Here is a 26,547-nt window from a genome sequence, read left to right as displayed (position 1 = left end):
AAAATATTATTACTTAATTATTTCAATGTCTTTGATTTTTTTTCTGTTTTTTTTTCGAGTAATATTATTCAATAGTGTGTAGTGTGATATATTTATATAATAAAATGTGATCCATCGCTATACTCAAAAAGTATTGTGAGCATATTAGTTATTCAATTACAGTGCATCCTCACTCTAACGAACCCTACTCTAAAGCATTCCCGGATAATCCGAACAAATTGCATTTGGCGCTAAATGTTCAGTAGAACATACAAAAATTCATTTGTGTTGTTCCACTGATGGTGATGACCTAGGCCGGCATGGCAGGGCTGTGAGAGCTGTGTACTGTACACACTCTCCACATCGTTCACTTCAATATCCGTATCACTAGTATCAAACACCTGTCTTAGGTCTTTTTCCAGATTTGAGTTATCAAAATCCCTGGCATGCTCATCTTCAAGGAATATGCCCTGTATTCCAACATCAGAGAGTGTTTTCTCAAAAACATGGCCAATTAGAGACTGGGAGCTCAATATGGATACATACAAAATAGTTCCTACCTTGAATATGAGCCTGCCCACAACCGTGGGGAATGCTGGGAATTTTTTTCAAGCTGGCAAACACCTCAGGAATCCATCTTGTACCCAAGTTTTGAACCCTACAATATATCTACGAGTGCCTTAACCACTGTGATGCGCTGAGTTTATTGTGACATTCCCCGTGCACATGAAATCAAGTGTTCCCCAAAAATGTTTTTTTTAACCCTGAACATGTCTATGTAAAAATAAATACAAAATTCCACTTACTTTGGCTGTGGGGACGTGGACAAGGTGCGCTGTGACGTCATCATGGCTGGTCGCCCGTACCAGAAACTCCCAGAAGCAAGTGTGCAGGCCATTCAAGCATTGTGAGTTGCCACAAATATATTTTTAATTATTTGTTCTATGTATTTTCAATGCGGTTTTATTAGTTTTTTTTATTGTATATGATGCATATTTTTGTTATTTACAATATGTATACAACAGAACGTTCATAATGTTCCATGGAACTGTGATACTGTGTGTCAGTAATGTATCCACAATGTTTATTGTTGCAATATTACTTGCTAAAAATTCACTAAGATTACAATATGTATAGTTTCACACACTATTTACACACTAACACACTGTATTACACAATCAGTACTTCAGAAGTGAGTAATAATCAATGAAGTAGTCCATGGTACAAAGCGCGACTTCGCTCTCGTTGCACCAGGTACATAGATTTTCGCTGTTTCTTTGTTCTATGTGCTTGCAAATAACGCACTCATGTACACCCTTGGCTTTAGTACTTGTAAGTGGTATGTAGCCAAGCTTGTAATGTGTAAGGTAGTCTTGAAAATACTGCTTTGTAAGGTCCCTGACTGGAAGATTCAGTCATTTATGGCAAGTGTCAGTCAATCTGGAAGAGATTCAGCCATTCTGGAAGAGATTCAGCTAATCTTGAAAATATCTATGGAAAACACCACCATGGAAACCGCTAACACTGTTCATCTATGCTACTTGTATCAGATGCATCATCACTGAACCCAGAAAATGATTCATCTATGTATCACCTATATAAATTGGAGATGGCATAGGTGGGCATGGGTGGCGTTCACAGCTACAACTGGATACGCTCGCTGTGTCGTCCTAATAGGTGCGGTATCACTTGCATCCGACCTTTGTGTTAGGTCCTTATTGCTTCATCAATATCATGACCTAGCTTCATCAATATCATGACCCTTATGTTCTTCAAGCTATAAGGTCTGAATTTCACCGACAGAGAGCAATCTTTCAACACTGCGTCGGACAGGTGTTTGGGAGCCAGAGGCACGTGCACCACCCCATGGTTACTCAATACTAACCCAGCCAGCAGCCCTAGGACATTCTGGGAATTTTTTTCAAAGAAAGCTGCCTCTCACTGGAGGTCCCAAGAGTTCATTTTGTATCCAACCTACCGCGAGCGTGTTTTGACCGAGTACGAAAAAAAAACTTTTGTCGGTGGGGACAGTTAATGGCGAAAAGCATTTGTCGTTTGGCACAGTGCAGTGGTTAAGGTGTTATGTGCACCGCTTGACTGAGCGAAATTAGGCGCTAATGCATTTCAGAGGGTTAATACACTCAACAAAACTGGTTATTAATACCATGACTAATACAATCAACATCACTGGGTAATGCCAATATGATGAATACACTCACCATTACTGGGTAATGAAAACACCAAGAATAACCCTTGTGTGGCTCCGGGCTATTTAGCATTTGTTACCCACAGGTGCATACCAAAAAAAAAAAAATTATTTTTTCTTCCTAACCTGTTAAGTCGTGTTCCCTGACCACGAGAAAAAAAAATTAAATTGAACTTACAGACGACGTAATTGAGCCGACAAGATGGGCGATGACATCACACCCTGCATGATCGCTCATGCACGGTGTGTCCCAGAGGCGTCGCGTGCGGTCTTCAAGCAACCAGAGTTGCCACAAATTTATTTTTGCGTCATTATTTACAGTGTCTAGGCCTATTTTATTAGCAATATTAGTCACTAATTGTGTTGCACATAATGTTACATCACAGTCATTGTCAATAAATGTTACATACATCGAGTATACACATGTGCACACAAATGTTTTCCATTACGCCATTATATTATGTAATCACAATGTTCATTATTATATGTACACACAAGCATGCACTATGTACAGGTTTTTGCACTATTATTGCACATTTAGAAATCTTGGAGAGAGTGGTAGTCGTTGAAGCAGTCGACAGCACACAATGGCACTGCACACGCTTCACACGATGTTTGCACCACTTTACGTTTCTGTTCTCTCCTTTTTGTTGTTTTTACATACTAGGCATTCACGTTGGCCTATTGCACGCTTTCCAGCTGGTGGCAAATGTTTTAGTCTGTGTTGCTGAAAGGCCTCCATGTGAGCAAGCTTGGTGTTGCAGCATGCTGCAACACTGGGTTCATGATTGGTCTTTGTATGCCAGGGACACTTGACCAAACTTTGCTAATAACTGTGCTGCAAGTGTAAAAGCAAATGCACAGAAACTAGGTTTATGTCCAGTTTTCCCCAGATACATATTATAGCAGTTCAACATGCTCATGTCAACAAGATGGAAAAACACTTTTTTCGTCCATTTCAATGTTTTCTGCACACACTCGATCATGCCAACCATCATGTTAGCCTTATCAATCAAACGCATGTTGATATTATAGTCAAGAACACAATCTGGCTTATATACTGGTTCTTTCGTTACACAGTTCACCTTGCCACTATTCACCATTGTACCCTCATGAATGGTTGTCAGCATGTTCACTTCTCTCTTGTCTTTCCACCGAACCGAGAGTATTTGATCACATTTCTGTAGCTGGCACTCACCAACTGCAAGTCTACCGTCAAACACTGGCATTTCCCTCTTTCGTGCCTTTACTGTGCCAACCAATCCAGTTCTATTTTCAACCAAAAACGTAGTTAGCAATAGACTAGTATAGTAATTATCTGTGTATAAGATGTGGCCCTTGTTCGTCCATGGTGCCATCAGTGACTTCACCACACTACCCGAGACACCATGTTCGTTGTTACCGGGAATGTCTACATCGCTAGCTGAATACAGAATCATGTATAACACGTATCCTGTTTCACAGTCACAGTACAAAAGAATTTCAATCCAAATCTGTTTCGTTTGGAGGGAATATACTGCTTGAATGAAACATATCCTTTGAAAAGCACAAGGGATTTATCAATCACCAGCTTCTGTGCTGGTACGTAAAAATCTCTGAACTTATCAATCACTTCATTCATATAGTCTCACTCGCCAAAGTCTATCATCCTCTGCCCGGTCCTCATTACATGCAAAATGCAGATACCTGAGGAGTATCTGAAACCTATCTCGGGATATATATTTCCCTAAGAAAGGTGTTGGAATAGTCAGATCTTTGCTCCAGTAATCTGTGATAGCGTGTTTGACACAGTGCTTCATCAACATACATATTGCTAAAAACACATACATTTCACCTACATTGGTGGTTTTCCAATGTTGCAATCGTGAAAATTCTGTTATCTCTCTTCTAATGAGATGAGCCGCATGAAGGTTCGTTTGGTGTACAATATATTCCATGAGCGGCTCATCATAGAATGCTGTAAAATAATCTAATTTACTCATATCCTCTCCATTATCAGGGAAAAGCTCGGTAATCCCATCTTTATTGTCAAAGGCAGGAATTCGAGGAATAAAACCAGCACCATCACTCCACACTAGTACACCTGGTGTCCTGCGAGACGCAACAGGGGCACGACGGCGAGGAAGCGATGTACACCGTGGACCAGGAGCTGAAGCCCATCTACGCACAGTACGGCCACTACGTGCACATAAGGTGGAAGCACGTGAACATCACCATCACTACACTACTCTTGGTGCCTCATGTTGTTCCATGCGGTGGCGCTTGGCTGGGCGAGACGCTGCTGACGCGACAAATTCTTGCCCAGTAACACCACTGGTACTGGCACCAGGCCCAGTAACACTATGTTCTGATTCCACTTCACTAAAACCAGAAAATGAGTCACCTTCCTCTGACTCGTCACCGAAAATATCCTCAGACTCTAAATAAGCACATGAACTGTGTGGTCGAGGGTGAATTGGAGTAGACACTGGGCTAAGTGGTATTGGTGAGCATATAGGCCTCGCCATGGGAGGCGGCTGTATCTCATTTTCACTGTCAGTGCTACTATCATCGGTCAATTGTGTGTAGTCTTTATCAATATTAGTTATCAAAATCACTTTCCTCACCATCAGAAAATAATTCACTGGTTATTTGCTCTTGGGCGAGTGATTGCGTGGTGCGCGCCGATAAGCGTTCGGCCGTGCGCTCGACATGGTGGCTGCTGGGTAACTGATGCCTCCCACGCGATGGTAGCGTGAGCTGGATTTTTTTTTACAAAATGGTGTCTGTTTACTATAACCCCTAAGCAGCGTATGGGAGTCCCCTCTACTCGCGGGCCTTTCAAATCTTGCGCGGTACTCCAATGCATCATATGATGTGGAGCGCAAGTTACTGCAAGTCACTCAACCCATCATATGATGAGTTGCGCACTTAAAGGGTTAATACACTCAGCATCACTAGTTAATGACAACATAATAAATATACTTACCATCACTAGTTAATAACAATATGATACACACACACTGGTAGTACAGTAAGAATAAAATTGTCCTTACCATCATTAATGGGCAGAAGTTGTGTTTGCTATCGTCCTTGGTAGCCGAGCAGAGATGGAAGCAGTATTACCTATTAGGCAAAATAAAACAAATTTAAGGTTTCTATGACTAAATTTTTCCCACCAAAACATAGTAAATTTTTTGAAAAATTTAATATTTTTTAGGTATTGTACTTTGAGCAAAAGTAAGGAGGTGGCCAGGAGTAAGGAGGGTAGGCCAGAGAAAGGAGGGTGGGTAGGAGTAAGGAGGGTGGGTAGGAGTAAGGAGGGTGGGCAGGAGTAAGGAGGGTGGGCAGGAGTAAGGAGGGTGGGCAGGAGTAAGGAGGGTGGGCAGGAGTAAGGAGGGTGGGCAGGAGTAAGGAGGGTGGGCAGGAGTAAGGAGGGTGGGTAGGAGTAAGGAGGGTGGGCAGGAGTAAGGAGGGTAGGCGGAGAAGGAGGGTGGGTAGGAGTAAGGAGGGTGGCAGGAGTAAGGAGGGTGGGTAGGAGTAAGGAGGGTGGGCAGGAGTAAGGAGGGTGGCAGGAGTAAGGAGGGTGGGTAGGAGTAAGGAGGGTGGGTAGGAGTAAGGAGGGTGGGTAGGAGTAAGGAGGGTGGGCAGGAGTAAGGAGGGTGGGCAGGAGTAAGGAGGGTGGGCAGGAGTAAGGAGGGTGGGTAGGAGTAAGGAGGGTGGGCAGGAGTAAGGAGGGTGGGCAGGAGTAAGGAGGGTGGGCAGGAGTATGGAGGGTGGGCAGGAGTAAGGAGGGGGGGCAGGAGTAAGGAGGGTAGGCAGGAGTAAGGAGGGTAGGCAGGAGTAAGGAGGGTGGGCAGGAGTAAGGAGGGTGGACAGGAGTAAAGAGGGTGGACAGGAGTATGGAGGGTGGACAGGAGTAAGGAGGGTGGGGCAGGAAAGGGGAAGGGGTATGGGCGGGTTCTCGGCTGCCTCCCCTCCCTCTCTAACAGCCTACGTAATACAAACCATGTGCATTAACCTGTAAATGCTGTAAATGGGGGCTGGGCCAAAAATATTTGAATTATGTGAAAATTAATATTAAATGTTAGACAAATCTCCAACTTATTGGCATAAGCGTCATGCAAGTTTCATCCTAATATTTTCAAAAATATATTTTAGACAATTTTTTTTAAAAAGGAGAACATTTTGTTGATAAGGAGAACAGCTCCTATTAACTGGAACTGAGGGATAATGCAGTAATAAAGGGATGCAAGCACTTGTACAATGTACAAAGAAGAAGAATAGTAGCAAGAAGTATCGACAAAGTGGATATGCAGCTGGTGCCTGTATTGCATTGCTGAGTAATACATCATAATACCAATAATAATGAGTATGTTATCATGCTCTATTTTGTTAAATATCATAAAAATGTATTGCCTAATGTTAATATCTGTTACTGTCACCAATATCCAAAAAATATATATTTTTTTATCTCCTTTGTTTATTATCTCATTTTGATGTAACCTCTACATCCTGGAGAGTGCATACCCATCCCTAACTATGTCAAGATAGAATGAAATTGGTCACCCAATAAATCAGTCACAACTGGCAGAACTTGGGACTTTGAATTTTTTTTACTGAGTTTTTCACAGATTTCAAATTCTATTTTCTTTGTCTCTTTAGGCGGTTTTGATGATCAGGGCTTTATCACTTTTATAAAGTACAGTAGCACCTCGATTAACGAGCGGCTGTATCTAAGATCATTTTGAGTAACGAGTGAGCCACTCACAGCAAATTTGTCTCTATTGACGAGCTTCACCTCTATTAACGAGCAAAACCACATGGTGCTTCCTAGCGTCTCGCGGGTTCTCACAAATTCTCGGACGCCTCCGACACCAGTGTTGTTGTTGTATCGCGCATGACAAGCATCCCTCTGCATTTATTTGCGCTTTTCTTTCGGTATTTTGTGGTTTTGTGACAACAATTTGTAACGCAAGATGTCGCCAAAGAAGCTGCTTGTTAAAGATAGTCTTGTCAAGAGGAAGAAACACACAATTACTATGGATTTGAAGAAGGAAATTATAGCAAAGCATGAGCGTGGTGTCTGTGCGGCTGATCTCACAAGGGAGTATGGCAGATCCTCATCAACAATTTGCACCATTAGTAAGGGGATGAGGAGGTAAGGGAGGATGCTGCCTCTTCCAGTGAGATCAGTGAAGTGTTGGGAATGTTTGAAAAGGTAACCGCATTCTTGGAAAAGCTGCCCTGATAAAGCAGTGACAACCTTGTGTGTGAACATGTTTAATGATAATTTGGTGACTCGTTTTAGGAACATCCTAAAACAAAGACAAGAGCAATTGTCAATAGATACGTTCTTTGGAAAAGTAGAGAAAAGAAGAGCCAGTGATAGTGAACCACAATCCGGTCCCAGTGGGGAGAAATTCCCGAGAGAGCCCCCCTGATTCAGAGGTGGATTCTCCTTCCACACCATAACCCCTCTCCTCCTTCCCACCTCCCCATCGTCTCATTCAAGCAAGCAACGACTCTTCATAAGGTAAACATGAAAATAGTACAACAAAACATTCATAAATACATGTGCAGTATTATATTTACATTATAAAATGTCATACAAGTATGGATATTTTTGTGAGTGGAACGGATTAAATTTATTTCCTTTATTTTATATGGGGAAATTTGTTTCTAAAGACGAGTTTCCAAATAACGAGCTCGGTGCCAGAAAGGGTTAAACTCGTTAATCGAGGTGCCACTATATACATTTTATCCCCTAAATCATTATAATTTTCCCTATACAGTATTTAGCTGTTTTTTTTTTGGGGGGGGGGTATTTTTTCTTGACATCATTCCAACACATATTGACCTACAACTTTCACATATTCGAGTACGAATGCCAAACAACGTTTATTAAAACATATAAGTAAATTAATGAATTAGAACTACCTTATTCATTGTCGATAACTTTAACTTCAGTTATCTCTAAAACATTGAGTCAGCTTCAAAAAATTCCGTTTCTGACCAATTCTCACCATTTTTACAAATAATGTGCACAGTTGTCTGTTCTACAATCCTATTAGAATAATATTTTAAATAAAACAAATTGCAACAGTCATTTGATAACTTGTAACATGTACATTAAATTTTGAGTATGCCTATAAAATAAGCACAGGTCATGTCAACGCATTGGGCCTGGATGAGATGGCTGGCACCATGTGCTTCTCCTCTTCCTGGGGTAAAAACGTCGGGTTCACGCGCGATGGATTTTCGTGATAAATTTGAACAATTTTTACTGTTTGAACTCATTTAACCCTTAAATGGCGCATAGCTATATACCATTTGACACCCACAGGCGCATACCAAAAAAAAAAAAAAAATTATTTATTCTTCCTAACCTGTTAATTTGTGTTCACTGATCACGGTAAAAATAATAAAAAAATTGTAAGTGGCATATATTGCCCACTATAGGGCGGGGAAGTGTGGCAAAAATCAGGCGCTGACTGAGCGTGCGTCCCAGGCGGTCTGTTGATCGCCAGCTGTCAGGCCAGAGTTTCCACAAAGAGATAATTACCTAATTATTTCAATGTCTCTGATTGTTTTTTTGCTGTAATATTATTCAATAGTGTGTAGTGTGATATATTTATATAATAAAATGAGTGAATCATCGCTGTACTCAAAAATATGGTGTGCATATTGTTGACTCAATTAGGTTCATCAAACAGTGAACAAATACTTTGTCGGTTATTACACTATATACACAGGTTATATATAAGTATCTGCATGTTTTGTTCACCATGACAAACCACTAAGTTGGTATGCTGAGTGGCAGTGGCAGGCAGTGACTGGCTGCCACTGGCTGCCACTCCCTCCCTCACCTCACCTCACCTGACTTGCCACCATTCTCCACCCACCATACTGTTTTTGCTTTTATATACAAACGTTATATATAAGTATTTACATGTTTTGTTCACCATAACTGTACATCTAAGTTTGTATGGTGAGTAAAGTCACAGAGACATAGCTTCTCACACAGTCAGCTGGTGGCGGCCGCCCTCAAGGCCAGACGCACTAATATTTCTCCTACAACAATACTGTGTGGTGTTATTACGCTATATATACACACATTATATATAAATATCTACCAGTTTTATTCACCATACTTGTACAAGTAAACTGGTATGGTGCCCAAAGACCATCGTGGTCATCAGTAAACAACATGATAAGTCCTGCAGACGACGCTCCACCCTCACCAAAATGGCGGCTCCCAACCTCCTACTCTCGCTGTTATCTCACACTATACACACGTTACATATAAGTATCTACATTTGTGGTCATAGCGAACCACTAAGCTGGTATGGTGAGTGCAGTCAATAAAAGGTGGCCACACACACTCAAAAGACAACGCCACCATCCTCCCTCCCACAGCATTACTCCTCCCTCCATGGCGCACAGCGCCAAATATCACCACAATCTTGCTATTATCAGAACCCTGGTCAGTTTTATCACTGTCTGGGGTCTTCTGTAATATCATCGCTACATAATAGCATGAACAAGTATATTATGGCATTTTTAGGCGATGCTGTGGTCACAAGCTGAACAGCAGTGTTGTGAGTTCATGCTGCGTGCGTCAGGCTTGGTAGCTGACTCAATACTGAGGCCCCTAACACCCGGGAGTTTGGCCCACGATTTTTTTTAAAATGGCGTCTGTTTACAAGAGCCCTGATGAAGGTCTGGTGAACCCCGTGTATCCGCGGGCCGTTTAAATCTTGCGTAGTACTCCAAAGCATCACATGATGCGATGCGCAATTTACTGCAAGTCGGTCAAAGCATCATATGATGCGATGCGCAATTGAAGGGTTAATCTGTCAAGATGTCTCAGAGCAGCATTCATGGTATTAAAGGTATAAAACAAAAGAGAAAATATTTGTCAATTGATTAGAAAGTTGACTTGATAGAGAAAGTAGAGCATGGATACTCTGTCACTCGACTCGCCCAAGAATTCAACATCGGTAAAGCTACAGTTTGTGATATAAAAAAGCAGAAGGATAATATTAAGAAATTCTTTGCTCAAACTGATACAATAGGCAACAGAAAAAATTGAGGCCTGCTAAGTATACGGATTTGGACTCGTCTGTATTTAAATGGTTTACACAGCATGGTACGAAAGGAATTGCTGTTTCAGTTGATTCTATTAGAAATGCAGCTGAAAGACTTGCTGTAAAGTTAAACATAGACAATTTCAAGGCTAGCATTGAATAAGTATGTCGATTTAAAGAGAGGTATGGCATCATTAACAAGAAAATTTGTGGCGATGCATTAAGTGCAGATGTTGGAAGTGCTAATGCATATAAGCATAAACTTTCTCAGCACATGATATCTAATAATCTAAGCTGGTTTTAAGTGTACAATGCAGATGTAACAGGCTTTAACTGGAAATGACTTCAAAGAAACACTTTGGCCTTCAGGCTTGAGAAGAGTATTCCTGGTTGCAAGATAAAGAAGGAAAGAATTTCAGCATTATTGTGCTCTAACGCAGATGGCAGTCACCAAACAAAGTACGCAATTGTTGGGAAATCTGCCAACCTCAGAGCACTGAAAAACTGCATGAACAGATTACCTGTCATCTACTACAACACAAAAAATGCCTGGTTCACACAGATTATTTTTGAAGATTGGTTCCAGAATCACTTGTAAAGAAGTAAAAAAAGCAGCAGATGTAGAATTCAGAGTGTAGAATTCATCCTACTGAGGTAAAGGTAATGCTGTTGACTGATAATGCCCCAGCTCACCCCATTGCTAAATTAACATCGCCTGATGGCAAAATAACATGTATGGCTTTACCACCAAACACTACATCTGTAATACAGCCCATGGATTAAGGGCTTATCAATGCTCTCAAAAGGCTTTATAAAAGAGCTATGAATTCAGATATGGAAGTTCTGCTCTCTGAGGAAGACGAGATGCTTAACCACTGCACTGCGCAACGCGCTTGTAGGCGCTCGACGGGTGGTGCGTAACACACCTCAGGGATCTTATAGGTATAGCGTATGATTCAAAACTCCCGCGGATACATGGGGGTCACATCAGCTTCCTCAGGGCTCTTTTGTAAACAGATGCCATTTAAAAAAAAAATTGTGGGCAACATTCCTGGGTGTAAGAGCCTCAGTATTGAGTGAGCAACCAAGGCTGGCGCAAGCAGCATGAGCTCACAGCACTGCTGTTCAGCTTGTGACCACAGCATCGCCGAATAATGTCAAAATATATATGTAACTGGTATTATTTAGCCATGATAGTATTACAGAAGAGCCTGAGTGTGATAATGACTGTGTACAATGTTCAAATGTAAGTGAATCAATGCTCTTCAAGATGTTCACAGCGCTAGCCACAGCACCACAGCATTATTTCGTCCATCTAGGAATCTTCAAATGACTTCATACGTTCCTTTACAAAATAAATGTGTGATCGATTATTCATTTACAGGATTTAGTGACCAGGATTGTGGTGATAATTAGCGCTGTGTGTAGTATTGTGGGAGGTGGAATTTTGGTGAGGGAGGGAGGGAATCGAGGTAGCGTCAGCATGTGGCAGCCACTCTTGTTTTGCTCACCATACTAGCTTAGTGGTTCACTATTGTGAACACAAATGTAGATACTTATAATAAATAAATAAATAAATAAACGTTTATTTAGGTAAGGTACATACAAGAGATTTTACAAAGTTTGTTGGATTAATAGATAGAGCTAGTACATACAATGCCTAAAGCCACTATTACGCAAAGCGTTTTGGGCAGGAAAAACATTAATGACTAAAGCTTAATACTAATGGGTATAAAGAATAAAATGTGTTGAGAACAAATAAAAATAGAGATAAAAGAGGGGGAACATGGCTGAAAAAGCAGCACAAATACAATTACAAATTATTACAGACAATTACAGACAAACAGCGTTGTTTTAAAAAAACCAGCGTTGAATGTAATGAAACGCCATTTTCTGGGTGAGACCCGGAGGCTCCCCGGAGCTTTACCGGCTGATATGCTAATGTCAGACTTTGGCATCAGTCATGTGTATGGAGTTCTAGGGCCTACCGGGACCACGAGCCAGAACCTGGCCCCCTCAGAGAGGCAAGGGGAGCAATGGCCTATAGAAACCCCCGTGTGGTTGGAAGCATTCTATGTCTGCCATCGACTGGGTCAAGCATCCAGAAAGGCAAGCATTCCAAAACAAACCCCTATTCTGGTGAAAATTGCTACCTAAAGCCGAACTAGTGGATAGAACTCTTCAACAGAAAACAAGGAAACTAGTATGACGTCATACGTCACGCGCCGCTGTCTGCGCAGCTCCCCCCTCCCCGGGAGGGGGAAGGGGGAGCCCCAGACCTCCCACGCCGGCTATCCACCCATCAGTTCTGAGGCTGGATGTCAAAACACACGAAAAACGCCGACCGGAGGGAGGGAGGGTTGCCGGGGAGCCTCCGGGTCTCACCCAGAAAATGGCGTTTCATTACATTCAACGCTGCTTTTCTGGGGGGAGCCCCGTCGGCTCCCCGGAGCTAACTACACACAGAGGAAGGTCAAGGGACAGAACCGGGAGGCGGACACCACGCACCCCCCAAAGAGGCGAGACAACCGGCAGCAAACGCCAACCCAAGGCACCACAGCCCCGAAAATCCCAGGAACAACACGAGAACCATGAGCAGCAAGGCCCCTGCACGAACACCAAAAATCCATGCCCGAAAGACCGCAAGGCCACGTCACCCAGACGGCAGCGAGAGCAGCGAAGCCACGAACGCCACAGGCATGAGTGAAGAACACAGGCAGCTTAGCCGCAAGAACACGGCTGACCACCCGGGACACTATCACCCACGAACCAGGAAGAACAGAACCGGATCAACGCAAAACGCGCTCCGGACCCAAACGCCGTGGCACGCAAAAACAGCGAAGGGCCGCCACTGAACACAAAAACGACACACCCCCGGCCCGACCAACGAAGCACCAACAAACCCTGGACCCCTCCAGAATGCAGCAGCCCCACCCCGCGCCAGAAAAGATGGAGACTGCTGCCACCAAACAACCAAAACGCTAAAACCGAAGGAGCAAGAAAACTCAGCGACGCGACCCCCAGAGGCAAAGGCCCAAAGGAAAGAGCCGACGAAAAAACACACCGGAACCGAAGGGGCACTACCAACCGAGGAGAAGACAGAGCACGCTGACCAGAGACCAGGATGGTGCAAGCGGCGCACGAACAGGCCGGAGGTGAAACGACGCACAAGACAGCTGACTAACGGTGCAGAAGCAACACCAAGACCGAAAGCAAGCTGAAGCGGCTCTGCCCGCGCTGCACGAAAAGAGACAGTATGTGGCAAGACGACGGCCCCCAACCCCCACCAGAAAACCAAGCCGAGAGTAAACCAAGCTAACAAGAGTAACCACCTAAGAAGGGACAGGAAAAGGAAGGACCGCCAAAATACCCCATACTGCCGCCAAGAGAAGCACGCAGGTGGGACACCTACCACGAAGCCACCCGACCACCAACCGGAGGTGAGACCGCAAGGCAGAACATAAGCAGCCCCGACAAGGCCCCTCCGAGCCCAGGAAAAAGGCGGAGCCGCGGGAAGATCTCGGCGCGACCACCGAAACCCAGGCGGCACAAGGAGATGGAACGTCTGCCGAACAGAAAAACTCCCCAAAGCATGCAAGCCCGCCAGGAGTTCAGAAACGACGGGTCCGATGCGAGACATCGCAAGACCCCCAAAAAAAAACAACCGGCAGGGCAAGCTAGGAAACCAAAGAAGGCGGAAGGGTCGCCGCCAGAACAGTACCCGAACCAAGGGGTACGAACAACTGCAATAGACCGAGACAAAGAAGCACATCACAGGACACAGGCTGACCAACGCCTAAGAACACACGCAGAACATCCCTGCTGCAGAGGAAGCAGGAAGAAAGAGCAGAAGCACAAAAACCCCAGGAGAACCACCAGGGGTGGACAATCAGGCAGGGACAGAAAAAAAAACCACGCAATCCCCAGGCACAAAACGGCAGCAAAGTGCCACTCCACAACCGGACACAGGAACAAGGACACGCCACCGTGAAACACGGTACCAATGCACACGTGCAGCAGCAGCAACAGGCACCACTGCAACATGTAAATAGCAACTCCCTTCTGCAAAGGCAGAGAACGGAGCAGGCAGACCCCAGACAGGGCCAACGGAGACACAACAAAACCCTGCAGGCCCAGAAACCTGCACCAGGCGACCGACGGCGGAGAAACCCCGCTCGATACCTGCTGGATGAGGTACTGGGAGCTCTTTTACACCTGAAGCCCGGCCCAAGGCCAGGCTAGACCGGCCAGAGGGTGGCCCACCAGGCAGCTGCTAGGAGCAGTCCACCGGCCCACATACCATCACAACCAGGACGGGCCGGAACTGCCATACGAAAACAGGCTAGTGCACCCTGGAAGTCCACGGACGAACCAGCAAGAAGGCTTATGCTTGCAAGTAGGTCGTGTAACAAGCACAGACCTCTGATGGTAATACAGTGTTCCCCAAATGTGCCAATAGCACCACTACACTCCACTGGTACTATCCCGCAAGTTCTACCAGATAGGGGGACCCAAGAGCCAGAGCTCAAAACCTGCAAGCACAGCCAGGAGCCTTACCAGGTGAGTACAGAACCAACCCTACAACCCCCACACCTCACAACATTAAAAAAGGAGGGTCCCCTGAATGACTCCAGCATGGGTTGGACATGCACATAAGGGGGACAGGAAGGGTTGAAAAAGGGACAGTCACTGGTGTGCGAACGGTCTCAGTCGTACAAAAATATACCTAAATAAAGACAGGTATATAAACAACTCTGCATCCAGCGCCCGGCCAAAAGACGCCAGACCGCAAACTCACCTGGCGAACGGTGGCACGAACTTGACACGACTCAACCGTGCCCAGAAGAACCAGGGAGCACCGCCAGGTGAAGACGCCAGAGCCGGACCCCGCCGGACCCGCAGGAGAGCAGGGAGAGGCGAAGGAGGCGGTCCACACCCATGACACAGGGAAAACCGCGGTGTCCTCCCCACAACTGGGAACCAGGACACCCCTGGCGCGAAGGGGCACATACCGCAGCCAGGGAGAAGAACGAGAGGCGAAGCACTGTAGCAAAAAGGGCGCAAAACACCAGCACTGAAACACCGCCCAGACCAAAACAAACTCCACGGCGCATGCGCATAACACGCTGGCCGAACCGCACACCCTCTCTGTGGGAAGACGCCAGCCAGGACTACTGCACGAGAAAAGTAGCCAAAAGAGGAAGCAGGAACAATAAAACCGGCCAAAGAAGCAAAGAGCGCAAAAAGGAACCCAACCAGGCGACAAGCAGCCCAACCGGGCGACAAGCAGCCCAACCGGGCGACAAGCAGCCCAACCGGGCGACAAGCAGCCCAACCGGGCGACACGCAGCCCAACAGGGCGACAAGTAGCCCAACAGGGCGACAAGTAGCCCAACAGGGCGACAAGTAGCCCAACAGGGCGACAAGTAGCCCAACAGGGCGACAAGTAGCCCAACAGGGCGACAAGGAAGAGGAGCCGACAGACGTTCCAATAATGCGGGAAGTAGCGAAAAACCTTCCCGTACCCTCGAGAACACAGAAGCCAACACTAGTCCCGAAGGCACACGCAGGCGCACCCGAGATCAGAAGTCACGCAGAACCCCATCGAACGGGGAAACATGACAAAAACACCATCCCAAAAAGGGGTGGGAGGAAACATCCACCCACAGGACAGAACCAACCGACTCAAAGGCCAAGGAACCGAGCCCAGGGGCCGACGCCCAACAGCATGTACGGCGAGTGGGGAAAAGACCCCACTCCGCGTAACCACAAGCCCCGCCTAGAGGGGGATAAAAAAAACCCACGGGGTCCAACGGGGCCAAGGCCCCAAGTCAGCCCCTCCCCAGCCCCGGGAACCAACACGACAGGCCCCGGGGCCGAGCCGTTCCCCCAAAGCCCCGGCCGTACCAGAAAACCGGGGTAGCCGTGAAAACACTAAGGAAGGGAGCCCACTGGCAGATTCATACAACACGGCTGGAGGAACAGGCTCAAATGCCCCCGTCACTACCCCGGAAGGGGAATTCCCCGAGACTGCCCGAGTCTCAACACCACCAAAAACCCCGCCCCGAACCTACAGATGGTAAGGAACCGGACGCAGGCAGGAAGGGTGATCCAGGGGAAAGACAAGGGGGCGTGGATGGAACCGAAGCAACCAACACCCCCAAGTCCCAAAAACTACAACGGGGCAGCCCCGGGGCTCCCGGGGAGGAAACCACGAGAACGTTGCCACCACCAAGGCTTAAGTGCAACGCCCCTGCTGCCCGCACCCGCTTCGTTAGCACAACCGGGTAACCAAGCCACAACGAGCAACCAAACTCGCAGGACTCCGGGTCGAAGGTGTCACCGACCCCACAGGCAGCAGACGGAGGCAAAACAGAGAGTCACCCAGAGACAAAGGGCGAAAGCAACCCTCAAACTCGCTGGAAGCGAGGGGGGGACTCTGGGGTCACATCCATCGGACCCGCGCGCCCCCAGGGGTTTCCCAGGGTCCCGAGCGTTTACTATAAGAGGACTCGCGCTCAGGTAATCCCAGGCAGGGTACTGCTAACCGGCACCCAAAGCTACCAAACAACTTTCTAAGAGCTGAACCCCTGGGACGTGTAAACTCACGGGGACCTAGCAGGGGGTACCACCAGAAAATACTCAGAACACAAGGGGCAAGAACGAAGGCAGACCCCCCCCCCCAGGTAGATAAACAAAAAGAAAAAGAAAACCCCGCAAGAGGACAGCGTACCCAAGCGGAACAGAGCCGGCCGCTATGATTGGTAAAGACAAGCTGCACAGCACCCTGCGCCCCTACCAGTGCAAACTGCCCCCTACCCTAAGGCGAACAAGGGAGACAGAACACTCGAGCACACAAAGAGTGGCCGAAAACCAAGCAGTAAACGGCCAAGCAGGGGCAGGACCCAAGGAACTTGTGGAAGGTGGCCCCAAGGGCAGTACTTACAGGGCACCTAGGGAAGGGAACCCTAGGCGCATGCAGCCCGAGTACTGGAGAATCACTCCCGGCTCACGCACCACCTAGAAAACAGACACCACACTCTAGGTACAGTGCTGAAACAACCACTGGAGCCGGAGCACATAACCGTTGCCTATAGCATCAGCCGAAGAACTGATGGGTGGATAGTCGGCGTGGGAGGTCTGGGGCTCCCCCTTCCCCCTCCCGGGGAGGGGGGAGCTGCGCAGACAGCGGCGCGGTGACGTATGACGTCATACTAGTTTCCATGTTTTCTGTTGAAGAGTTCTATCCACTAGTTCGGCTTTAGGTAGCAATTTTCACCAGAATAGGGGTTTGTTTTGGAATGCTTACCTTTCTGGATGCTTGACCCGGTCGATGGCAGACATAGAATGCTTCCAACCACACGGGGGTTTCTATAGGCCATTGCTCCCCTTGCCTCTCTGAGGGGGCCAGGTTCTGGCCGTGGTCCCCGGTAGGCCCTAGAACTCCATACACATGACTGATGCCAAAGTCTGACATTAGCATATCAGCCGGTAAAGCTCCGGGGAGCCGGCGGGGCTCCCCCCAGAAAAAACCAAGAATTTATTTCCTGCACACAGGGGGGGTTGCCATATTTTGAGCCCGAGCAGCACAGTGACTAATAAGGATACAAAGGTTAGTAGAACAATAGAAAACTTCAAGAAATATTCAATTAAGGATGCAATTTACAACTAGGCCAAAGAATGGAGCAAGTTGAAGGTCACCACATTAAAGAATGCATGGAATAAAATTCTGAGTCCGGTACCTAGTTAGAATGAAGACAAAGATTACTATGATTTTGAGGGCTTTGATAATGTGATTTTTGAGACATTCAGAGATGCAGGTGAGGAAGATGTGCAATTTTCTGATGTGAATGCATGGTTAGATAATGATGCTGATGATCCAGGTTATGGTGAATTAGCTGATGATGAGATTATCTAGTCAGTTACTGGTAATAATGATGAGGATGTTGAAGAGGAAGATGATAGTGTGTTATCTATTCCATATGCTGCATCATTGCAAAAGGTTAATGATCTGCTTGATTTGGTTGCTGTAACTGATAATGAAGAGCTGACAGATTATTACCGGCACCTAAAGGACATGAAAGATATTATAATATCTTTGTGGTTGGCACAACAAAGAGACAAACTATGATTCAAAAGTTTTTGGTATGATTTCACAGAAGGCCTACAGGAACAGCACCCAGCACTAGCAAGGACACACCTGAGGATGCCAGGCAACTGACCAGCACCCAGCACTAGCAAGGACTCACCTTCCAGGATGCCAGGCAACTGACCAGCACCCAGCACTAGCAAGGACTCACCTTCCAGGATGTCCAGGCAACTAGACCAGCACCCAGCACTAGCAAGGACTCACCTTCCAAGGATGCCCAGGCAACTGGACCAGAACCCAGCACTAGCAAGGACTCACCTTCCGAGGATGCCCAGGCAACTGGACCAGCACCCAGCACTAGCAAGGACTCACCTTCCGAGGATGCCCAGGCAACTGGACCAGCACCCAGCACTAGCAAGGACTCACCTTCCGAGGATGCCCAGGCAACTGGACCAGCACCCAGCACTAGCAAGGACTCACCTTCTGAGGATGCCCAGGCAACTGGACCAGCACCCAGCACTAGCCATAACTTACCTGAGAGTACCAATTGAGCTGTACAGCACAGTTCTAATGACACTAAATGTACAAAGTGTAGTTTAAGTGATATATGTATACTGCAGTAGTGTGATTCTAGTGGTCTGTACTTTATGTACAGACTGTAGTGTATAATGTACATTTGTTAGAAAAGTTACTGTTCTTTAAACAATTTATATTGATATCATATGTGTGGCACTCTCAGGATATTGAGACTAACAAAGTTTGCACTACACAACTCAAAGTTACCCTAGTGTTCTAGTGCAGACAAGAATATTCAAGATGGCCGCCAGCAAGAGGAAAAACAGAGTTTGATTTTGGGGGATTCAATGAAGAAAGCATTGATATAAGCAGTCTACACAACAAGTTGGCAAAATTAGATACCATAGTGAACTCTCATGTAGAAATAATCAGTAAATTGAAAGAAAGTAATGACTAGTTGTGTAGCAAAGTTTTATGTCTTGAGGGTTTAGTGAAAGACTTGTGCAAGGACAAGACTCAATTGGAAACAAATTGCAAAGCCATGGAAGAGGAAAATAAACTCTTAAAAAATAGCTTTGGAAGAAGCAAATTTAAACATAAATGACTACAATAGGTTAAGTAAGGAAATTCAACAGGAGAAACAGCTTTTGTCAGCACAGATGGAGGAAGTTACACAGGGAATAGAACAGTGCAAGAAGGATATGCAACTAACCTATGCACAAGTGGCCAAGGAGAAGGAAAAAATTGAAGAAGCAGTAAAGGAAGCCAAACACTGCAGCAACCAAGATAAAACAAACATTAGGCTGGAGATGAGGAAGGAATTGGCATCTAACCCAAAGTTGGTACAAAACACAGTTGATCGGAGCAAGTCCCTGATAATTTTTGGTTGCAAAGAAAAGATAATATCTAGGTCAGAAAGAGCTGTAGAAGAAGCAAAAGTAGTAGATAAAATTGTTGGCCTCGTGGAAGGTCTTACTACCATAGAGAATGTCTGCGACTACAGGAGAATAGGCAGGTACGTAAAAGGGAAAGATCGATCTTTGAGGATCACCCTAAACGGTGCCAAATAGATGGAAGAAGTACTAAGGAATGCTAGAAAATTACAAAGTGATGAGGATGGGAAAGTGTGATCGTTAAGACGAGATCTTTCAAGAGAAGACAGAGAGAAGCTGAAACTAAACCTCATAGAGGTAAAAAACTAAATGAGAGCAGAAATGAAGAAGAAATCAATTCTTTTTTCTACAAATTGATAAGGGAAGGCAGGCCTGTAAAATGGTACAAAAAGGCAACCCAACAAAATTGCTAGAGAGAGGGGTAGTGATGAATAAGGAGAGGGGGAACATGTTCCTGAAAATAGTATACACCAATGTAGATGGAGTAAGATCAAAGATACTGGAGTTAAGTGATGTAATACAGCTTCAGACACCAGACATTGTTGCACTCACGGAGACATAACTTGAAGATGTTATTTTAAATGAGGTCATATTCCCAAGAGGCTACTCAATTTGGAGACGGGACAGAAAAATTAGGAAAGGCGGTGGCGTTGCTGTGCTGGTGAAAGTACACCTAATGGTGAACGAAATAATGATTGCCAATCCACGAGAAGTTGACGTAATAGCATTAGAGATCTCCTATGAGGATGATAAACTAATGATCATAAATGCACATAGTCCACCGCCATGCAACACATGGACAAAGGGGGAGCTAGATAGTGAACGAGAGGGTCTTATAACAATAATGAGAGAGTTTATAGTAAGAGCGGATAAATATAGATCACGACTTTTGATAGTCAGCAACTTCAACTTAAAATCCATATACTGGGAAGCATACAAAGCTAGAACAGAGGATTTTTGGACCAGTAGATTTGTAGACCTCATCCTGGAAACATTTTTGTATCAACATGTTAAACAAGCTACGAGGATGAGGGAAGGGGACGTTGTTGGATATTTCCAACACCGAATACAACACTGTTGTATTCTCATTACTTATTACTAACAATACTAATTATTGTAGTAAGTAAATTTAACAACACGTAGAATTCTCATGTACTAATAATTTCATCTGTGCAGTAGGCTAGGATTCTCACTTCACCTGACGCCAGTATTGCGTCAGATTTCCTTACAGTAAACACATTATATCCAATGTATGTGAGAATTAAACACGATTCTCTATGATTGAGGCATTCTGTATGATAACTAGTTGCAGATGAATTGACTTCCAACTAAAAGCCGAATAGAGCATTGGAGTCATAGCGTCTATCTCGTAATAACGTTAACGTCACCAGTGAATGCCATGGGGAGACATTAATTCCTCTCCCTTATATATTTACTATTCTTAAATTGGTAAATAATAATAATTTCCTCCTCTAAATAATAAACCCGTCCAGTCTTCAACATTTCAAGCATAAATGCGAGAAATATTATTGTTCGTGAAAATAATTTATTTCGTGAACGCGGGACGCGGCGTGGGTAGGAGGAGGACCAACTCAGTACACGCGGAGAGCCGCTCAGAGGCAGACCTGCGTATTCCGTACTCACAAGGAGACGCCATTGTCCAGCCACTAGGGCAGACGTTATCCATCCTCAGATGAAAGTCGCCACTGTGAGGCGTGAATAACCTTGCAGATAATATCTTCAGCTAGTGCTGGTGTCAAATAAGGAACCTTTTAACCTGGTTCTTGACGACACGTGACCGGCCAGCGAAGCGCGTCACTATCCAGGATAGGTCAAACCGGAGCCTGGGACGCGAAGCACGGCAATCTTAATACTTATACAGTGCCCACAGCTAAGTATATTCCTTTATGTGATGCATCAGGTAAAGCTTTAATGGTAGCTGGGTGATTGTCCGTTATGACGCACGATAACATCTAATAACAGGTGATTAAATTCTGTCACTTGTAACTCTCAATTTCTTGAATATAGATTTAGTAGTTAAATTAGTTACTACTGTACATATTTGTCTTGCAGCACGAGAGAGGAACTCTCCATGCCGCCTTCTCCCATATTAATCCGTCCCTTTCGTCAGCCGACCGAGTCCAGAGAATAAGAGGAACTTCCATGGCTTGTCTAAAGGAATCATCATTAAGCTAAGACTATATTTTCTTTCATGATTCTATTGCAATTTCTTATGTGCAGAATCCCACAGGATTAATATGTGGTTTACTGTAACTCTCATTGCTATACTCATAATCTATGTTTCCATCTATGGTAATGATAGCAGTTTCAATATAATTTTTATAGGATTAGATTATTATTAATTGAATTAGTGAACGAACCACACTAATTCCTGGACGTACTTACCTCCAGTAATAACCCCCCAATGTAGGTGCTTGAGGGTTTGATTCATTTAATAATACAGCCCATTAATTATTTCTATGATCATAAATTCTAGTATTTTTATCCATAGTTACTGGTTTCATCTAGGAATTATTTAATGATCAGAACTTCTCAGTTTCCCTCTTTACTATAAAAGTGGGTGGTCCTTCGTAATTTAATTTACTACATTAATATTTAAATAATCACTTTCAAGCCTCAAATATCCCACATTATGGTCCTTCGAACCGGATGGGCATTAAATTTATAATTAAAATATTAACCATTAATAACTAATCCTTGTGTGATAGAAGCTAGACTATCTATTTAATTAATTGTGTCAGCTAATAGTGTAACACATCAATTAGTCTAGATCACACTAACATATTGCTACTTTCACCTCATGTGTAAGGTAGCTTTAGTGGGTCATAACCAATTACCCACAACACTTAGACCTACACTTCATACTGAAGTAGAATCTTTAGGTCACCAAGAGCAACAGCTCATAACCTTATATTAATCACTAACACCAATTAAGTGTTAACCATTTAGGCTTTACCAATGTTTCAATATATGGCTGTCAGCAGACTGTCCATTATAGCCTGAATCCATGTTAAAATTACTGATTCACTCAAGTCAGTGGATCATTAACATTTAAGGATCCAGTATACTAATATAAATTACTGATCTCATACTAGTTAATCATTACTAACCCTGATAACATTTTATTCCATAATTAGGAGTACATTTAGGAGTTAGATAATATTTACGGCAGTAGAATACTTGCCAAACACAATTAATTCCTTTGTGTTCATTTAATTTCTTATACACATAATTACGCAAGTGTATATTATATAAAATACAAAAAAAACAAAAATACAGCACAATTATTTGCACATTACTGCACCATAATATAATCTTTGCCAACCTTTAGTAGGTAGCAATTTAGGCTGTGATTGTGTTGAATTTGGCACAAGCACAGACTAAATATAGTTGTAGTTTCTCAAGTAGAAATTCTCACGACAAGGCTTGAGCTAGTTAGTGACACATATATTATTCTTTTGTGCTGACCCTATCAAGGGTGGGATTAACCATTTATTGTGTAATTATTTTATTGCATATTTCTATGTATGTCTTTGAGTGTTACTGTAAGTCAACTACCCATCCGAAGCTGATTTAGAAGAGCTAAGCTGAGGAACACCTGTAGTGAGACCAAGGTACCACTCAAATCTTAGTTACTTATTATTAGGTAGGTAGCTAACCTCTAAATGAGGTAAATTACAACCAGCCTTAAGACATATTAGGCTGTCAATACTTATACCTGCTCTACATCAAGGAGCAGGCACCATAGCTATACCACTAGCTACATAAGCCCTATAAGGCTGTCAATAATTATATCTGCTCTGCATCAAGGAGCAGACTATAGCTATACCACTAGCTACATAAACCCTATCAGGCTCAATTTACCGCAAGAATGAATCCTTTAGAAAGGAATGCAAGATTCTTGACAGCTCTTCAACGTCCCTTAGGAAAACTGCTTATGAAATGTCATTTCTGTGTCGAAACTGACCCAGGTGACGTCTATAGATTAGCAAGTTACATAAGGCACGCCATCCAAAAATATGATCATGTAAAGACTGTAATCGAGTCCCACAGGAATTTACTCCAAGTCGGTCATACTGTCTCAGACCACTTACGTCTAACAGAATCTGATCTCGATAACTATGAACATTCTGTTCAAACCAGTTTAGACCGATATAAGGAGGTGCTTGCGAAACAAGATATTCCCGAGTGGGTGGATCAGATCATTAATAGACCTGTATCCAAGTTAACACTCAGTTCAGATGAAATACCTGAACTACCTCAAGACGAGGAGAATCCTCTAATCAATACTGATCACTATACAGGATCAACAACTGAAGTTCAACCTTCATTTTCTAACCTCTCATCTAATACAGCTTCATGTGATGATTTGTTTACAGAGTCTGATCAAATTTCAGACCACTCTTCTCAATGTTCCCTGGATTCTATAAGTGCAATACATAAGGCTACTGAATTAACTAGCCTATCACCAGAATCCAGAGAAACAAGTGAAGCTGCAGATGAAACAAGTGAAGCTGCAATGATCAGTGAATCTGAACCAGAAAATGATAAAGCTAATGCTGCAGCAGCAGCCGAAGCTGTAATCAAAGCTGAGGCTAAGCAAGAAGCCTTAAGCAACACAAGTAATGGTCACAATTGCTCCCAACAGCCTTCTAAAGTAAGTGCTAACAATGAGAAGACTATTATAAACCTTGTGCACCAATTATTAAATTTATCTTCACCAGAGCAATCAGTTGACTCTTTACAAGACTTTAGTTTTCAGCTTGAGTCACTGATAAATTCTTTCAGTAAAGAGGTGGATCACCCAACTACTGAGTGGATGACTAAAATTATCATCCAGAGAAAATTGTCTGGTGACACACTTAATAAATTATATGTATACCAGAATGGTAATACCCTGTCAATGCAGGATATATTTACAGGTTTGCGTAATATGAGCAATCATACAGCAGACCAAGCAATTAATGCTAAATCTGAATGCACCAAAACTATACCTACATCAGTTTCCTTGCCTGAAACTCCTAAAGTGACACTGTCACTAGGTAACAAAGGTGCTAATAATCAATGTAACCAGAATCAGTCAAACACTGATTCATCAGTGAGGCCTAAGAGTCCCACAGGTGCTCCTAAGAGACCTAATAGTCCAAAGAGCACTCCCAAGAGCCTGTTAATGGTTCCCCAGAGTACACCAAGTTCTCCCAAGAGAATAAATAACAAACAAATGCAAACAGCAAAACCATCACAACCTGCAAATACTGTTTTACCTAAACCGGTAACCCCTAAACGATCTGTAGGATGGGGAATGTGCTTGTTTTGCAATCAAAAACATTCTCTGTACAAATGTACTAATTATCCTAATAGAGACACAAGAGTCAGACGACTCAAACAGTTACACAAATGTACTAGGTGTCTCAAACCACATAATGTTAACAGCTGTGACACCCCACTGAACACCTGCAATAGGTGTAGAAGGGGCAAGCATCATGCTGCACTGTGCAAATTAGTTAGGACTAATTATGTCAATCCTAGAATAGGACGTAGAGAATCTACACCAGTACAGTGCTGCAAGGTGCGAGATGTGTACAGCGTAACTTCCCAAGCATCTCAAGTGGATGCTGCTTTGCCTACTGCCCAACTTCAAGTGAAGAACAGAGGATCCCAAATCACCATACGTGGACTATTTGACCAAGGTTCCCAGAGAACTTTCATTACTCAAAGGGCAGCAGAGGCACTTAATTTACAACCAATAGGACAGGTAAAATTAAACTTGTCAGGGTCCATGATAAATCGAGGAACCCATGAATACTCAGTAGTTCAACCGCTTGTACGACTAGGTAGTCATGCCAAGGCTGTCCAAGCCATTGTTGTAGATCAAATACCTTTAGACTTAAATATTAAGGGTCTGGGGTACACAGCCCACTTCCTGCAGGAATGTGAAATTAATTTGGCTGACAAGTTAATGTCTGACCGCCTTAACAATGTAGATGTACTAATAGGAGCCGACTACTATTACCAGTTCATAACTGGAAATGTTAAACGATTGGGAATGAATATGCTCCAATCTGCAGGTGGCTACTTACTTACTGGTAAAGTTCTGAATGTGAACAAGCCTAAACCTGCCAACAATAATAAATTAGTCAGCAGTAAATCAATTCTCCAGCAACAAGCTAAAGGGAGAAACACAGCTGAGTAATAAACTCAGATTGAATGTAGTGCAATTGATACTCGCCGAGATGTTTCATAGCTCTCAGTGAAAACCAATGGTCCGTACTCAAACAAGTACAAGTCACAGCGACCAAACCATTGAATTCACTGCAGACCTGGAATTATTCTCGACAAGTAGTAATTGACCACACTCAGTCTTCCTAGTTAAATTGTAATGTTGGGCTAGAGAATCTAGTACCCCCTAGGTAATTAATAATATTAGGCTAGAGAATCTAGCACTTAATGCCACTGGCATTTCCTGAATTTAATTACAAATTCACTAGGACCACTGGTCCACTATACTTGTGCTTAAAGGTTTGCCAAGAAAACCTTCTTAATACCATGTTTTCTGCACTAAGAGTTAGTGATAAATATTTGCATTAATTGTTTGAGTTTTTTTTCTTTCGTTTCTGCTTATTTAGTGTAGGAGCGCAACACGAACAAACTTGCAAACTTACTAATATGTAAGCGAATTTACAGAGAACTAATATGTTTAATGCATTATCGTTAAACATTAGGATTGTTAATTAACATGCTTCCTGAGCTTAATATAGCTCACCCTAGAATTAA

General features: G+C 43.9%; 1 protein-coding gene across 1 annotated transcript in view; it reads right to left on the bottom strand.

The window, feature by feature from the left end:
* Positions 1 to 230: 230 nt before the first annotated feature.
* LOC138359438 (putative per-hexamer repeat protein 5) overlaps positions 231 to 26,547 on the bottom strand; it is a 39,420-nt gene continuing 13,103 nt past the window's right edge. Inside the window, exon 3 of the mRNA XM_069318578.1 lies at positions 231 to 449. Coding sequence (XP_069174679.1) covers positions 231 to 449 — 219 coding nt within the window. The remainder of the gene's footprint in view (positions 450 to 26,547) is intronic.

Source organism: Procambarus clarkii, chromosome 90, assembly GCF_040958095.1.
Source record: "Procambarus clarkii isolate CNS0578487 chromosome 90, FALCON_Pclarkii_2.0, whole genome shotgun sequence".
In the NCBI taxonomy this organism is placed as follows: domain Eukaryota; kingdom Metazoa; phylum Arthropoda; class Malacostraca; order Decapoda; family Cambaridae; genus Procambarus; species Procambarus clarkii.
The sequence above is the reverse complement of the archived record's forward strand: the minus strand, read 5'-3'. Positions and strand labels throughout refer to the sequence as shown.